Genomic DNA, 16270 nt, shown 5'->3' on the forward strand with positions numbered 1-16270 from the left:
GAAAAGTCCTCCAATACTTAGCTCCTCATGACTGACGAGGAAATTTCCGATAGCGGGACTGAATGAAATAATGGCTTTATTTCGTGGTCCGTGGTAAGCTTAACCGAATTCAAAAGATGAAAAGAACTTACAAAGTTAACACCAAAACCCATTGAAGCACACTGTACAAAATAAAAGCAATAAATAAGAGATACGCCTTAATCATAAAGCGCCTTCTAATCTTGCGCATAAGAATGGCGCGTTGTTGCGTAATATCCATTTCCTCCATTTTTCTTATTGTTTTGTTTTTTTTATTGTTGGTATTTTTATAAAAAACTTTAAAAAATTTAAATTTTATTCAAATCAAATAAACTGACATAAGCTTTACGTTAACATAATGTCGATTCCCGTTATATCCCATAACCGAATTTCAAGTGATTGAAAAGAGTTACATTAATCATTTGAAATTTAGTTCTACAGGAGTGATGAGCTGATAGCGTGACCAATTTCTTCTACTGTCCTTTTGGAAAATTTCCTAAACTAGAAGGTTCCTAAACATGCGCTCGGCATTACTCACACTTTGCAGTACCATATCGCAGAGACATGATCGAGAAACATTATGAAGTGAATTCAGTTACTCAGTTAGTCGTTAGGTACTCAATTGTTCCCTAACAGGGATAACCGCAACGCTTGTGACTTGCAACTCTCTCATAGAGGTCTCTACTAACGCACAAAAATTCTCATTATTTCCATTCATTACTTGTATTATCGAAATGTTCTTGTTCTTTTTCATGGTGGCTTGGTGAGTTTTGAACACTTAAAGTGTTGAATTTTAAATTTAAAGCATTCTCAAGACAAGACCTCAAAACGAGCGATAGATGTATAAATGCTGTTGCACCATTCTCATCCTTTCTTTCCAAATAATGACGAGCTCGTAGATCAATAAAATAATCTCTATTATCAGCTACACGTTTTAAAAAACTGCGAATTCATCTTTTTGCTCCCTTTCCTTTTCATTGTCAGAGCGTCTATAACCGTGGATGATGTGATAATCTCAACAAAGGCAATCTAATGAATAAAAGCAAAAGTCCTTTATTTAAGGACTCTTTTAACTAATCTTGAAAAATTGTATGATGGTGTTCTCACATTTCCTTCCTTTTCCTTTCCTTGGCCACTGATTCTAGTCCTTTTTGTTTACCTTGTCCTGCTGTCTCATAAGAGTTACTTCAAATGGCGCTGAAACGGATAGCGCTACGAATAACTTCAACAAGAAGCCTTCAAGATTTGAACCAATCATACGACGATTACTCACGAGTACATGATCCAGAAACAAGAAGAATTGCAGACCCGACTTCAAACACGAAAAAAGATGTTGCAAGAAAATAATTGTAAACACCTGCGGATGATAGGTACCAATATATGCAACATATAGTGTAACCTAACAATACATAAATATCGAAATAAAAATGAACATCTATCTAGTACACCGCATACTGTCCTAAAAACGGATATTGCATAAATAACAACCTGAATTATTTGAATACACTTTGCCGGAATATTTCGAATCAAAACGAGAAACTCCTGATCTTCGATGATGCCGTACTCAACAACGGAAGCGCGATATCAAAAATTAACGAAAAAATACATGCTTCTGGAAGATGCGATGAAAAGTGAAGAAATGGTTAGGATGGTCTTCCGCTAATGCCATTGTTGCAGTATCGATTATATCAATAAATGATATAAATCCACAATAATTGTTAAAATCGCGAAAAAGTTGAAAACATTTCACATGTAATGGACTATGCTTTAGTGGGTATGTGTAATCTATACATTTGGATGGGTTTGTCTTGAATGAAATTGTTTTTCAAGTGTATCTAATAGGTGTAAAGAAAACTTTTCGTGACGCTTTCCTAAATTAACGACTTTAACGTCGCATAATTTTGGCAATGCTGACACTATCGCCTCACACGCCGTATAGCGCGTGTGAAAAGAGTCAGTCCGCATATAATTAAAAAAAATTGGATGCTTTGTTACTTTGATTAAAAGTAACTTAAATGGTTTATCGAAGCTAGCAACGTACGAAAGATTTGGTTGTTCGTGCTTTGAAAATGTCGATGTCGAAACAATGCTGCAATGTCAGGTCGACGATTGTTTTCTAAATTCGATAAAATTTCTAAAAAAAAAATTTGAGAAAGATCAGCACATATCAGAATTTCGATATTTCGGTGTCAAATGAGTTAACCGTAGAAAATTTAATCGAATATCGAATATCGATGTGCGGACTGTTACAAGAAAGTAAAGAAATCGACACCTTGTTAAAGAGATTGACACCGAGCGGTCAAACGATTGGTCACGTACTACAATACTATATGAAGAAAATCGCAGGCTAGATTAGATTGATACAGAAAGTGGTCAGTATAATGATGCGATAGATGGCTCTCTCAAATCCTTGTGGGCACGACATATATCCATGAAACTTAACATACCCGTTTATAGGGTATAAAAACAGCGCAACTTAAAGCATTTTTGGTCGTTAAGTAGTGCTTTTTCCCATCTCCGTATTGCCATATAAATTCGGCCTTGCAAGGATCGTTTTTCCTTTGTGATTATACGCGAACGAGTTGCTTTTTTGGTATCGCCTTAACAATGGCGGCGCCGAGTCAGCGTGAAGGGTAATGAAAGGCAGCATCAGAGTGAGTGAAGTAATTTGTTCCCGTTCAGTGCTTGTAACGTTTTATTATCTTATTTTAAAATATGTATGTAACACATGCAATCTACTACACTCGTCCTAAAAGGTAATTTGGGCCATCAACAATGGGCCGCACAATGATTCAATGAATATTTAGTTGTGCAATCGATATTAATAGTTTAGCTGTGCTGCACTATGAGTTTTTGAGTTTGACACCCTCACAGCAAATCAACTGCTCATCACTCATCACGATTCGTCAACATTTGGCTTGGAATGAAAAGGGAAAAGTCAAGGCTTTAAGCAAATAATGCTTTTTTCGATGCGTAATTCGATGTATTAATCAAAGTTACAAAAAAAACCTATAAACTAAGAACATTTCGATGAAACCATACATAATCCACTGTACTGTCCCGTGTAGAAGTCACAACAGCTTTCTCCAAACCCTTCTGGTTTCCGTGCAAACGCATCCCAAGTTTCGACAAACATTCGATTCGATTCTGCAGCAGACTATCAATGTTCGTCGGCAAATCGCAATATTCTGGTCCAAAATTCGGCACGTCCAACACTATTACAAACTACGCTATCATATGAAATTTGATTTGTTGTGAATTGAAAATTTTTGACGGATGTCAAGAAGAAAATGGCGTCGGTAGCGCGGTTTGTTAGTGACTACATTGATAGCTGGGACCAACTTTGAAGAGCTACTGCGTCCTTTACTGCGTTTTTGAAGCATTTCAAAGGCATACTCTTAACATATCCTATAGAGAAATTAAGAAAAGGCTGTCAGTAGGTTATTAAAAAATAACATGAAATTAAAAAATCTGTCTTTTAGGATATGATTGCAAAATCATGATTATAAGCTACTAAGATTTCCGATATTCAAATAACTGATATTCATATACAAAAAGAGATCGTTTATTATTATTTATTTACGGGTTCTTAACATTCGATTGGCATTAAAGATTGGATTAATTGGATTCCAGATATGTTGATATGCCGCAGCTGATTTATTAGTTATATGCTGTCAATGGAAAAGTCCCGTATTATCGTCGATATTTTTATTATCATCAATATTATTATTGTTGCTAAATTGGTTTATAATGCGATTTGGCCTTGCAGTCGACGACGATGGTTCGGTTGGAGATAATCATTACTATACGCTTACACTTAGCATTCTCAAAATATACATTTTCTTTATTGCCAATCACAACCCGATGGGGAAATGAGTTCCGTTCGTACCTAATGCGCACCATTTCATAAGTAATGGTTCAGTTTTCCTGCTGTATTACATTAAGCGTATTTGGCACCCATTTTCCTACCTTCCCCAAAGCTATATAAACGCATTAAGATGGCTTTTCGTGCCATATTTAATCGATCTGCGAATCATTGTCATCCTTATCCAACAATGCTCCCATTAAAATCGCCACTCAACATTCGCGCCTGAGTAGCCGAGTAGATAAGAACCGCGATTACCAAGTCCGCAGGTTCAAATCTTTTTTCTTTTGTCACAGCTACAATGAGTGCTCAGTCGATTGAGGCGTAACACTTATCGATTGAGCACAGTTAAGATCTCTATTAATAAGTTAAGATCGCTTAATAAATTTGATGGGATCGTTACCCGATTCATATGCATTTTCTCCTAACGCTTGGCGTTGAGAATGAAACTAAGCCTTATTTAGATAAAAAAGTGGAGCAAACACAATTTTATTATTATATGCACGGAAGCTAACTAACGGCACTAATGGTTGCTTTGGATTTTAATTATACCGATCCGTGATCCAACAAACATATAAGCTTATAATAGACAAAATGTACGTCTCACAGTAAATGATTAAAGCAAGGCTTGCAACGGATGTAAAGCTTATAATACGTTCAGTTTCCAGGACAGTTCCATTGTACATGATAAACTGAATTAGATAAGATTAAATTAAAACTAAATTTAGAATTGCTCAGGAGTATATATATATATATATATGTATATATATATATATATGTATATATATATATACCGTTACATTATTATGGATATACCATTACTATCGTAAAGTAAGCCACCGTAACACAAATGTAAATGGCTGTTAAGGTCCTGAGAAGAAGTGCCACAACAATTGTAATTATAAAGAGACCCATAGCCATCACCCTCCCAATGTCGATTACAATTGTAAATTTCGTTCCGAAATGCTACTATATATACATATATATAATCGGATATAAAAACATTTAGATATAACAACACGGTGAGAAAATCTTTACCTTTGATAGGCCAAGACCCACAAATGAAAAAGTTGCTAAAGTTGCTACAGCTGCACTTAAACATATTGCAAAGCCTAGACCACTGCTCCTAATCACGACGGCCAGTGGAGATAGTGTTAAGCATTCTACCTTGAAAAACGCACGAAATACAATGCGATACCAGCGGTATGAAATTTTATACTTACTAAGAGAAGAATGAATATCCATTCAACAAACGGTGGTATAGCTAATAATAAATAGAGCGATATGGAATAAATGATCCAAATCAAAATTGAAATTGAAATACAGCACACGTTGACAATAGGATTGGTGGCGAATTCCCAAGGTTCCCTTCGAGAAACAGTTTACTTTCCAGCAGTTATTGCATTTTGTTACGCTTACCAATTGAGTATATAAAGCCATTGAAGTAATGTTATCAGCCCAAAGGCAGCAGCCAACAAATGTGACTTCAGAAATAGTAAAAATTTTTTACGAAATGTTCCTTCTTCAGATTCTTCCATTGCTTGCGCGCGGAATTTCGCTAAATTACACTTCTGCCCCTGTATTTTGTATTGCACATGCACTTGTCAAATTGCTCAATTAAAAACAGAAAGTGATAAATGTTAGGCAAAAAATTTCATCATTCGAAAACGTTCCCTTCGACAAATAGAACAAGGCGGACATATTAAAGCCAAACATCAATTTGGTTTCTGAATACTCAGTCAGATAAAACCCGATTAATAATCGTAAAATGTAAATGAAAAAATTCAAAATTTTGAGCTTATGTCACTTTGCAAAATGTCAGCAAAAGAAAATAATAAATAAATTTTCTTTTAAAAACCAGACTAAAAAAACTACAAAAGAAATACATTTTAAATGGCTAAAGTCAGTAACGATATTACTCCGTACAGTGTTTGCGTATTTGCCACCTGGATCTATGCGGTAGTATTGACCTTCTGTTCTATATCAATAATTCAATGGCTATTTATTAAACGCTAGTAAGTTCACTATCTCTTGACTCAAAATCATTTACAGATTCATTCTCGTCTTTTTTTGTAATACCTTAGCGATTTGTTAGACAGTGTTCTTGGCGATGAACCTTTAAGCGTTTTTATTATATTGGCTTCTGCGATATATGTTCTAATTAATTATTTTATAGATGAAAGGACTAACTGGTTGGGGACTGTGCTTCAATTTACACTCGCTCTAACATTGGTAAAAAGAAAATGCTTGAATTAATTTCCATCGCTTTTTTAACGATACAAAATTTATCATCTGACGCTGACTACGTCTGATGCAAATATTCGCACTCATCTTTCAACACCTTGTCTTTTCCTGTGCGCTCTCATCTATGAATCAATAATTGAATCAAGGTTGAAAAAACATTTCCATTCCAGCAAGAAAACCGGTAGTCGTCTATCTGAATAGTTAAAATGAAAGATTTTCTCTTACATTTTTGTTTAGTATATACTATTCTTCTTCTCTTCAGGCCCGTCATCGTCATTTTGGCCAACTCAATAGCAATCGTTACCTAAGCCGCACATGATGAGCTCGTTAATTGTTTTAGCAGACTCAAAATATGCGACTGATCTGACCGATCGCTTTGAATCTGACTTAGCAAACTTAAGTCGAGCTTAAAGCATATATATATATATATATATATATTCTATATATTGCGCACAAAATGCTCGTGGTCGACCAATATTTCCCATCAGTTGCATTATTTTCGACATTAATTACTACGGTACCCGTACTTCCCTCAAGTTTAATACACACTCTTGTTCCTTTGGACACTGTTTATATTTGCAATTACACTTTTCACATTTTTTTCATTAACATTTCTCCAACATCCCTAGCATTTTTTGGATTCTCAATTTCTTTCAAGCCTAGTGTTTTACTTTCAAAGCCATCATTTTCCAAACACTTGAAACAATCCCAATATGGCAACACAACGTTCAACGTTCCTTGCAAAATTTTAAAATTTCCGATAAAATAATGTTAGCGGCAATGCCATATAAAATGATATAAAGGTCAAAATAAAAAAAATTAATTCAAGTACCTGAATATATATTTAAATGATCTTTGGTCACATCTCACTTTTACAAGGTTCAACTCAATATTGTTGGCGCAGCCTGCATTATTGTCCCGGCCGACAATAGAGATATTATGCTTAGCATAACGCTTCTTATAATAATTATGTACACATTTTCATCTGTCGGGGGTTACATGACCACGGTAAGCATTCTCAATAATAATAATAATAATAATAAGATTACCGAATCTCTTAATTAATTATAAATTACTCTATTTAAAGGACAATACTATCATTTTCCTTATGTACTTAGCACTTTGGATCTCGATATGCTTTTTTGGTATTTACTTTTTAATAACAAACTTACTATGGATTGATATTGAATTTACGCCGCTCAATGCATTTGCGACTTTCTTTTATCCAATCATTTTATTTGTAAGTTGGAGTTTTTCTTTCTTTTTTGCTGTTTTTCTTTGTAATTGCGATAATTTAAAATTTTTTTCATATTTATTTATCAAGAGTTTATCGTGTCATGCTCGAAAAATTAACAGCTTGCACTACAAGAGAATGACCTTAGCAGATTGTATGCGTTCAGCTCTACTAATATATCAAAAATTTGTATTACTTTTAATTATTACTTTACTTCTGATTAAGTACGATAATGTTGATGATATAAAAATTGAAAATTTGCTATAAACAACGTGTTGCAATAATGGAAGGATTTGAAATGTTATACTAAAAAAACACATATTCTCATTACGTAACGTTTATTCAGTGAGTTTTAAATTTCAATATACAGTAAATACTTCAAAACGTTATTTTAATATATCGCATATTTGCTATAAAAATAGTTGAAAATTGTGTTTTAAAAGGCGCTTTCGGTGGATAGTACATTTAGGTCATAAAAAAAAAAAATTAGTTTTTTTTTGTGCTTTACATTTCAAAGTTTGAACGATTTCCAACATCTCTTAGTTTTCCAATTTTCCTGCTGAGTAAATTATTGATAATTGAAGTTACGGTGTTTTGCCCACATAATACTTATACTTAAATGTTCATACGTGAAAAATGCTAATTTTGCCATGTTCGGTTATAGCTGTGTCTATATTTTCTCCATTCCCAAAGTACGATAAGAAGAAGATTTGAACAGTTTTAGATGTTTTAGAAATAATGAATCCTTCATTCATTATTTAAGCGGATTTTAATTAGAATTATCCGCGGGTAGTTGAAGATTTTCCTTATGGTCGGAGCTGCTTCCCGAAGGCATAAAAGACACTGTAATCAAATAAAAGAAAGATTGAAGATCAAAGCAATTAATTGTTTCTCCTTTAAGTGTATAAAACTTAACTTAAAGCATAAGCGTTTTTCATATAAAAAGTCCCAATTCTTACGAAAGGGAGACACGTAAGAAACTTTTAGTCAGCTTGAAACTATCTACTGATACCCAGTGGCTGAAAAATATTCCTATAAGCATCAAGATAAACTACTGAATATTCTTCTTAATATTTATGCCAAACTTTTAGACCGATATCTCCCATAATTTGCTAGTTACTGATATCAATTTTTGGGGATTTACGTTTCTTTACAGAGAGGGACAGGGACTGAGAGAGAGACTAAATTATTTTATACTCATTTACGATGTTTTATGCTTACATTTAAACTTAATTTATAATGGTGGGATATGATGGTTGACTGAAGACGCATGTATGTAAGATTCTCGTATCAATTTTTGCGTAAGTGAAAGCTCCACTTGCAGAGAACGAATGGCAATCGTTCGCTACGAGTCTCATACTTCGTAAGGCCCCGTTCCGTCTCGAACTTTACATATTCGAAGGATACTGAACCTTCAGAACATCGAAATTAATTTCATTGTCAATTCGTAGGACCCAAAGGTCACGAGAACCCATTCATATGTATTGAACTACGACTTATAACTACGACTTATTATCAGGCTTCACTTTTTGCTCAAATTTACGATAAGTTTCCTTCTATAGAGAAAAAGAAAGGTAGGCAAACTCATTCCTCTACGGTCTCATGCTGATCGGGAATATATGTGTTTCATACATGTGTATTACTTGTTTCCGATTCTGCAATAACAAGTTATATTTGGTCCAGAACACTGCAGAGAATTGAGTTTCGAAGATCACGACTGTAAAAAATTTTCAGTTTATGCTTTTTTAAGCGACGTTAGTTTTAGATTTCAGAGGAGTTTTTTGCGACTACAACAGCGGTACGATATGGTGATACTCCACGAAAATCAGCTATATTATGGAAGATTCGAGAATTAAAGAAATAAAACCTGAAAGCTAAAATCTGTCAATTAAAAAACTTAAAACTAACAAATAAAAAGATGAAGCATAACAGTAGAAATTTTTTTAGAAATATTTTTGATTCTACTTGTTGATTCTGCAGTTTCATACTTATTTCGCCAGACCCCTACACATATTTTCAATTTATATCAGATTAATATTTTACACAGATTTCAAAGCCCTTGACTTCAAATTCATATTATTTACCTATGATTACGATAAGCAGCACTACACCGATCACACCCATAATAATCATCATCTTCATATTGGCCCACCACTGCTTACGTTTTAATTTACCGGCTTGTTGCTCGAATTGAGAGGCGCCTTGCTCCAAAGCGTCGGCACGGTCTCCTAACTCAGATAATTTTTGATCGCGCTCCAATACCTTCTCTACATTTACTCGCATGATTCCAACGACCTCGTCAACTTTTGCCTGCGTTTGCTGTAACCGCTTCTGCGCTAAATTTGGTTGATTATTTTCTCTAAGGAACGGAGGTGATGAAGCGGACGGTGGCGGGGGTAAAATTGGAAAACTGTATGCTATATTATTCAATTTTCTTAATGGCTATTAATTCTAAGTTTTCCTAAAGCGAGATTATGATATGCTTAATATTTTACTTACTCATTACTTCCTACACTAGAATTGGAGGGTGCAGGAAAGTCATTTTGATTATCCATATTTGTTGAATTTACTAAATGGTATCCCAATCAATACACCTTCTAAAGCCTGGAATAAACAATGATAATTCTTTTCAATTCAATTATTTGGAAAGAAGAAAATGTTCTATAAAATACACAGGAAAAATTAAGCCGTGTCAATTAATGATTAACAATGAGTCTATTCGCTTCTGTCAGAATGTGAAATAAACTCGATGCCTGACAATACCTAGTTACTTGAAGTTATGTAATATTGCTAATTTTGGTTTTTAGGACCATAAGTCAATGATGGTAACAGATTTGCTATTCTTCTTGATTAAACAATAGAAAATGAAAACTAATTTGTGGTAAGAGTGGCTCACTGCTGGAACTGCTTGCCGTATGAACTCGGGGTTTTCTCTTAATCTAATAATGTTCTTCGCCTTAAAGTTATGGATTGTTTTCACAATCATGTATGATTACCACCTGGATATGCTGAGTGAATGCTGGCAGGCGCTTGTCATGTGCTTCTTGATTTCTACATAACTAATTTCTTGGATGGGTGGTGTAGCTAGCGGTACAAACAGACCGTGTGTTTGATAAATAAATAACTAAATAAAACAACCATGTTCAGACATTTTGCAAACTTTCCATATTTTGTGTATTTGCATCCATGTTCAGTATGAAATTTTGCAATCTTAGAAATGATATCAAATAAAACCTTTAATCTGCAAACTATTATCGAATTTTAATATCAAAAGTTTTGAAATTTTAAGCAAATTTTTGGACTTTAAACGAATACCTTTTTTAACTATTTTTCGTTCAATTCGGCATTACAGAATTTCGCACTTGTTAATAGCACAAATTCTTACTCCTCCATTCACGCTTACACTGTTCACATTTAATGAAATGCACATAACAGCCACTTCTACCCAAAAAGGTTTTTTGTAGTTTTAACAGTTTCCATATTACTATTGTTGTGATAAGGAAGGAATTGCTCACCTGTTCCGGATTTCTTCCCTTCTTTTTTAACTAAGCGGAATTCAGACTTCAGTGACTGTTGCATTGGAATATTGATAACTTATCTAAATTCATTGTTATGTTGTTAATAATTTGTTGTACTCTTAACTGTGTATGTAAATCGCTGCTTCTGAATGGATAAGATATTTCCCTCCCCCTGCTCGCCCGCTCATTTTAAGAATTGGCGTGATTCATAGCAAAATTCTCATAGATACTTGTTGCTCATCCTTGTTAAGTCGTTCTTGCTAATATATTTCGCATACCATTATTTACTTACTCTGGCTTCTAAACACTAATAATAAAATCTGCAAGAAAATATTCTTAAAAACGCAACTAAATCAATTTACAAATTATTTTCGGTAGAAAAATCAACTTCTTTTAATTACAATCGCAATAAATGTTAGTGTTACCAGCTGCAAAAAAAATAATTTACGATACTTCATAAAATATTCATACCAATTTTTTTCATTCAATTCTGTTCATTGTTATAAAAATACGGCTAACTTCGATAAGCTTTCCAATAAAGCGATCTTCATTAAGCATGCTTTATTAATTTGTTTAAAAATGTTTTTATACCAAAAATTGGTTTTATAGTAAATCTGGTTTTATTATTATTTATTGGGATTTGTGGATGCGTTTTAATAACTTTTTCTGGTAATTTGGATAACACATGTTTTTGTAATTTTCAGATCATTGGCTTATGCAACCTTAATGATTACACCTAAAAGTAGGCAGCATAGCCAACGTTAAATCTCTGCTATTTGCAAAGCCATCGTTAAATTCTATGCTAATTTGCAGAACCAACGTAAAACTCTATGCTAATTTGCAAGGCCGTCAAAAAAAGTCCCCAATTTGTTCCTCTTTTACAGCACCACTGCGAAAACGACGTTGCCATCTTCTTAATCGTTCTTTGGAGAGTAAAAAATTTTATTCAAATTAATCTTTGAGGTACGATGATAGTGAGAAAGGAAAAAAAATTAAAAAAAAGAGTTTTCCATAAAACAAAGTGTTTCTAAACTGTGAATTAATACAACGAAAAATTACTTTGAAATATAATTTTCTTAAAGCAAAACCCAAAAATGGAAAAAAGATATTTTTTGCAAGCAGAGGACGGTTTCAATTACTCCTAATTACACATTACACCGAGTTCACGCTTTACTAAATAATATAATATTTTTAATTAATTATATCTTATATATAGGCTGCGATATTTTTAAAAAGAATAACGAAAGGTAATATTCATTTATGACGAAAAGGCAATTTTTTCCTTTTTGCAGCGTATTTAGTTTAACTTTTAATTTTAGCTAGTTTTTCTTCTTGTTCGTTGTAGCATATAAAATCGTATGCTTTAGTTTTGTTCTTATAAATACGCTAATAGATGTGTTGCGTTTTGCTTGTTAAAAACAAAGCATGCACAAATTTTAAAAGTCGTCAAAAATTCTTATTAACGCGCAATGCAACACAAGCTACATGTTTGACTACGCGTAAATACGCACAATCAACTTAACACGCACGGCTCATAACGCAAGCATTGTGTTTTGCGCTTCAATTAGGTGCGGCCTAATAAACGAGCGAGTTGAACAAAGATATTAACTGTGGCAGCCCTTGCACTATTTATTAGTTCTTTTCGCTACAATTTAGCAACAAATTTCTGTTTTCATAATTATCTGATAGATTGGACAAGTAATATAAAAGTTTTTAGGAGTTTTTATACTTAAATAGTTATATAATAGTTGAAATAACACCGTAAAAAGGGAAAGAAATTAAAAAATTGATATGAGTTCACAAATGAAATAAGTATAATAGAGTTGCAAATATATACATATAAGTCATAAATAAAAATTTTTCAATTACTATAAGATCAATATATTCTTAAAAATTTTAAAACAAAGAAGTTTTCATTCGCTGATTAATAATTACTGATTCTACATTTGTAAATAAGAAATGCGTAACGCTACAAAAGTAGAAGCACTTTTGAGAGTTGTAGAAGGGAAAATGGCAATGGCAAAAGGTACTTCAAAGGAAATGAAAACAGGATCTCAGAGATCACTAAAGAGATAAAATTCTGTCAGTTAATAATATTTAGAATTTAGAATGTTCGCCTACTTTCCTGGTGGGTGAAGTGCGTTTAGAATGCATTCTAGACGAAAGTCCCCCTATTGAAGAGGCCAAACGTTGTCTTTCATAAGTCACTAGAGAAAATAGGCACATGGATGAAGGCATCGATTCATCATAAAAATCTATTCCGTAACGACGTCACGCAATAATTGACTGCAGTAACTGTTGAAATTTTTAATATCGTATTTTTATTCTTGTTTTTATAGTAAACAAACATTTTCAATAAAGTTAAAAAAACAAATAAAAACAAAAATATGCTTATTTAAATATATATGCTTTATTTTACTACTGTTACTATTGTTTTTTGTCAAATTGGCAATTTGTTTGCCTAGATTTGCCATTTTAGTAAAGCTTTTTACATTGCTTTAATTTGAAAGATTTGTTGCCGACGGCTCTGCAATTTAACAGATTTCTCCCCGACTGCTGTGCCATTCAACAGAGTTGATGACAAATGCGTTGCCACTTTTTGACTATTTTTCTTATTTAGCACAAGCAACTCTGTGCTCTCTCCATTCTTCGCACATTCTTATTGTTTCTTCTTCTTATTGTTTTATTTTGTTGTAAAAGAAATAGTCACCTGAATTTGGAAAAAGATTTCAAACATCTGAGAGTAATTCAAAAAAAATTTCAAACACCTGAAAATAATTCAAAAAAATATCAAACATCTGAGAGTAAGCGTTTGAAGAAAGAAAACAATCTTAAAGGAAGAAAAAGGGGGAAGGAAGAGGAATCTCTCGTGAGAGAAAAATTAAGAAGCAATACATATATTCAATTTTTTGTTTTTTCGTTGTGATTTTTTTTTTTTTTTGTGCTCCCCGTGATAACAACCAAAACAACATGAGGCCGTATTCCTATGGAGACTGAGTCCGATCTTATAACTACTGATAGAGACTGTTTTGAAGATTTTTACATGAACGCCACTGGGCTCACCAAGAGATCGAGAATGGGTGAGAATAATACTCTTTCATCTGCTAACGAAGAAGCTAACGCAAACTTCTTAATTGCGCCTAGTAAACAGGCTCTTGACAAGCCCTCTGATTGAGATGCCACAGCCGCCCCAAATCTCGAGATTAATATGTACGATTGCCTTTCGAACTGAAATTTCGTCGTTTTTGTCGAAACGTGCGCAGACACAGAAGGAAATCGCATCAATATTAACTGCATTCTCCATTTTTATGATTACTTGAAGGATTTCAATATGTACGGCTTAAAAGAATTAAAAGTTGTCAGCAAGGGCAGAGCCAAACTGCTTTTCAGCTCTGCTGCCAATGCCAACAATTCTGTTACGAATAATGAATTTACTAAAAACAATTTAAAGGCGTACATACCGAGGTCTTTCACTGAGAGATTTAGAGTCATTCGAAAAATCCCATGCACATATAGTGTCGATGATATAATTAAAAACGCCATATCCGATATTCCGATTAAGTCCGCTGTCCGTTTTCAAAGAAGAAATCCCAACAACAAAGATGAGTGGATTCCCACAACCAGCATCAAAATTGGCTTCAAAAGGAGAGCCCTCCCTAAGTCAATAAAATTTAACTATTGTTATCTGTTGAGTACTTTGTACCCACTTTAAAGCAGTGCTTTAAGTGCGGTAGACAGGGTCACGTGTCAAAATTCTGCAAAGCCAAAGAGAACAGGTGCCTTAACTGTGGGAAGTCTCTGAAGTGTGTGAACTGCGAGACGATGAAGTGCTTGTCCTGTGGTTCAGGTGAGCACAACACTCGCAATAAGTGTTGCCCTAACAGGGAACTTGAATCAAATATCAACAGGATCATATCAATTAAAAATCTTTCGTATAAAGAGGTAAAAGAGAATTTTTCCACAAATTATTTCGAATGTCTCGATGACATCACTCATGACGACAATTTCCCTCCGCTGAGGAACACGTCTGCAATTTCGACTAAGGATAATAATCAAAACGCCAACAAAATCTTAACCAAAAATATATAAAGGAAATCGGTTCCTTCCAAATTTCCTCTCAGTTCACCCACCAAGCCTTCTCCCAATACACCCCCAAAGTCGTCTGGAACAAGTCTACGGCGACCGATAATTTCAAACAACCTTTGGCGGTCCTCAGAACTTGAAAGATTAATTCTCGCGATTCAAGAAAGTATTCGTCCGATGATTCCTCATAATGTTATTAAAGAATTTGAAGAAAAAATGTCTGTCTGTGCCATTTCAAGTTTTAACATGATATCCTTTTTACAATATAATATTCAAAGTGCCCGACGGAACCTATCTTTTCTGGATTTTTACTTAAACTCAAACAAGATTGATTGCTGCATCTTAAGTGAAGTTTTTCTGAAAGATGAAAATTGTTTCGAAGTTAAAGTTTCGAATTATTCCTCAGCCACCAAATGGCGAAATAATGGGTATGGTGGCGTTAGTATATTAGTTAAGAAAGGTGTCAATTTCAAACGTATTCCCTATAACTCTGCTGTTGACATTATCATCATCAAAACCATGAACCTGAAACCGAATCTTTTCATAGCATCGTGCTACTTTCCACCCAGTCTCGATGTGCAAACCTTTCGTGATGAGATTCAGAGATTGTGCGACTTTCTTGACGGTGAACAAAATATGATTCTAACTGGAGATTTCAATGCAAGACATCGCCTGTATGGCGATCAAGTCTCTACCAACAAAGGCAAGATCCTTGTAAATGCTATCAATTCTAGCAGTTTCAGTGTTTTAAATAATGGCAATACTACCTTTCACTGTAACCGGAGCGGTCGCACGGCGAGAAGCGTCTTTCTCGAATTCAACTCTTTTATCTTTCAACTGGAACACGTTTACTGTTTCCATTGGCAAAAGTCAGCGCTCCCCCATTTTATTCCACAGTTGTAACAATTCCGTTAAGAAAATAGAAAATTTCATTTCACGCACCTTCCTTATGGACCGTCTGTCTAAAGTTGATCTTCCTTATGATTTATCATCAATTCAAAGTGCCTTTCAGTCTGTGGTCAGGTCTGCTAGGACCAACGTTCCTGACATTGAGTCCTTCTCACCTAAACCTTGGTGGAAAAAAAATGGGTAAATATGCCGATCCAGCCAACTACATTGAATATATGAAAACACTGAAAGAATGGAGGTCTGCAGTTAGAAAGGCGAAAAGGGCACATAGAGCTATCGCGATTAAAGATTTATGTGGTAACGGCAACCCACGTTCTTTCTGGAATTATATCAATGGTCATCGACATTCTAGTCAAAAATTAAGCGGTTGTGCTGTATGGAATGATCATGATAATAAAA

At 34.1% G+C, this 16270-nt stretch overlaps 1 protein-coding gene across 5 annotated transcripts; it reads right to left on the reverse strand.

Moving 5' to 3' along the window:
* Positions 1–8036: 8036 nt before the first annotated feature.
* On the reverse strand, positions 8037–11318 carry LOC119640963 (synaptobrevin). Of its 5 annotated transcripts, XM_038039358.1 has the most exons (5): positions 10877–11110; positions 10677–10802; positions 9861–9965; positions 9446–9771; positions 8115–8204 (listed from the first exon to the last, which is right to left on the reverse strand). In XM_038039358.1, exons 3-5 carry the CDS (start codon positions 9914–9916, stop codon positions 8131–8133), a joined length of 456 nt encoding a protein of 151 aa, XP_037895286.1. In that variant the 5' UTR covers positions 9917–9965; positions 10677–10802; positions 10877–11110; the 3' UTR covers positions 8115–8130. The 5 variants fall into 5 exon arrangements, with proteins under 5 accessions (XP_037895287.1, XP_037895286.1, XP_037895290.1 ...); XM_038039359.1 differs by lacking the exons at positions 10677–10802; positions 10877–11110 and adding an exon at positions 11172–11318 and having other exon boundaries at positions 8037–8204; XM_038039362.1 differs by lacking the exons at positions 10677–10802; positions 10877–11110 and adding an exon at positions 11172–11317 and having other exon boundaries at positions 9446–9720.
* Between the last annotated feature and the right edge of the window lie 4952 nt (positions 11319–16270).

Source organism: Glossina fuscipes, unplaced genomic scaffold (genome assembly GCF_014805625.2).
Source record: "Glossina fuscipes isolate IAEA_lab_2018 unplaced genomic scaffold, Yale_Gfus_2 133, whole genome shotgun sequence".
NCBI classification, from domain to species: domain Eukaryota; kingdom Metazoa; phylum Arthropoda; class Insecta; order Diptera; family Glossinidae; genus Glossina; species Glossina fuscipes.

Excerpts from the sequence above, each read along its gene's own strand:
- LOC119640963 (XM_038039359.1), bottom strand. The coding sequence starts at position 9,916 with ATGGATAATCAAAATGACTTTCCTGCACCCTCCAATTCTAGTGTAGGA. Across the intron at positions 9,772-9,860 it reads TCTAGTGTAGGAAGTAATGA|TTTTCCAATTTTACCCCCGC; the intron begins GTAAGTAAAATA and ends TATAGCATACAG. Across the intron at positions 8,205-9,445 it reads GCTGCTTATCGTAATCATAG|TGTCTTTTATGCCTTCGGGA; the intron begins GTAAATAATATG and ends ATTTGATTACAG.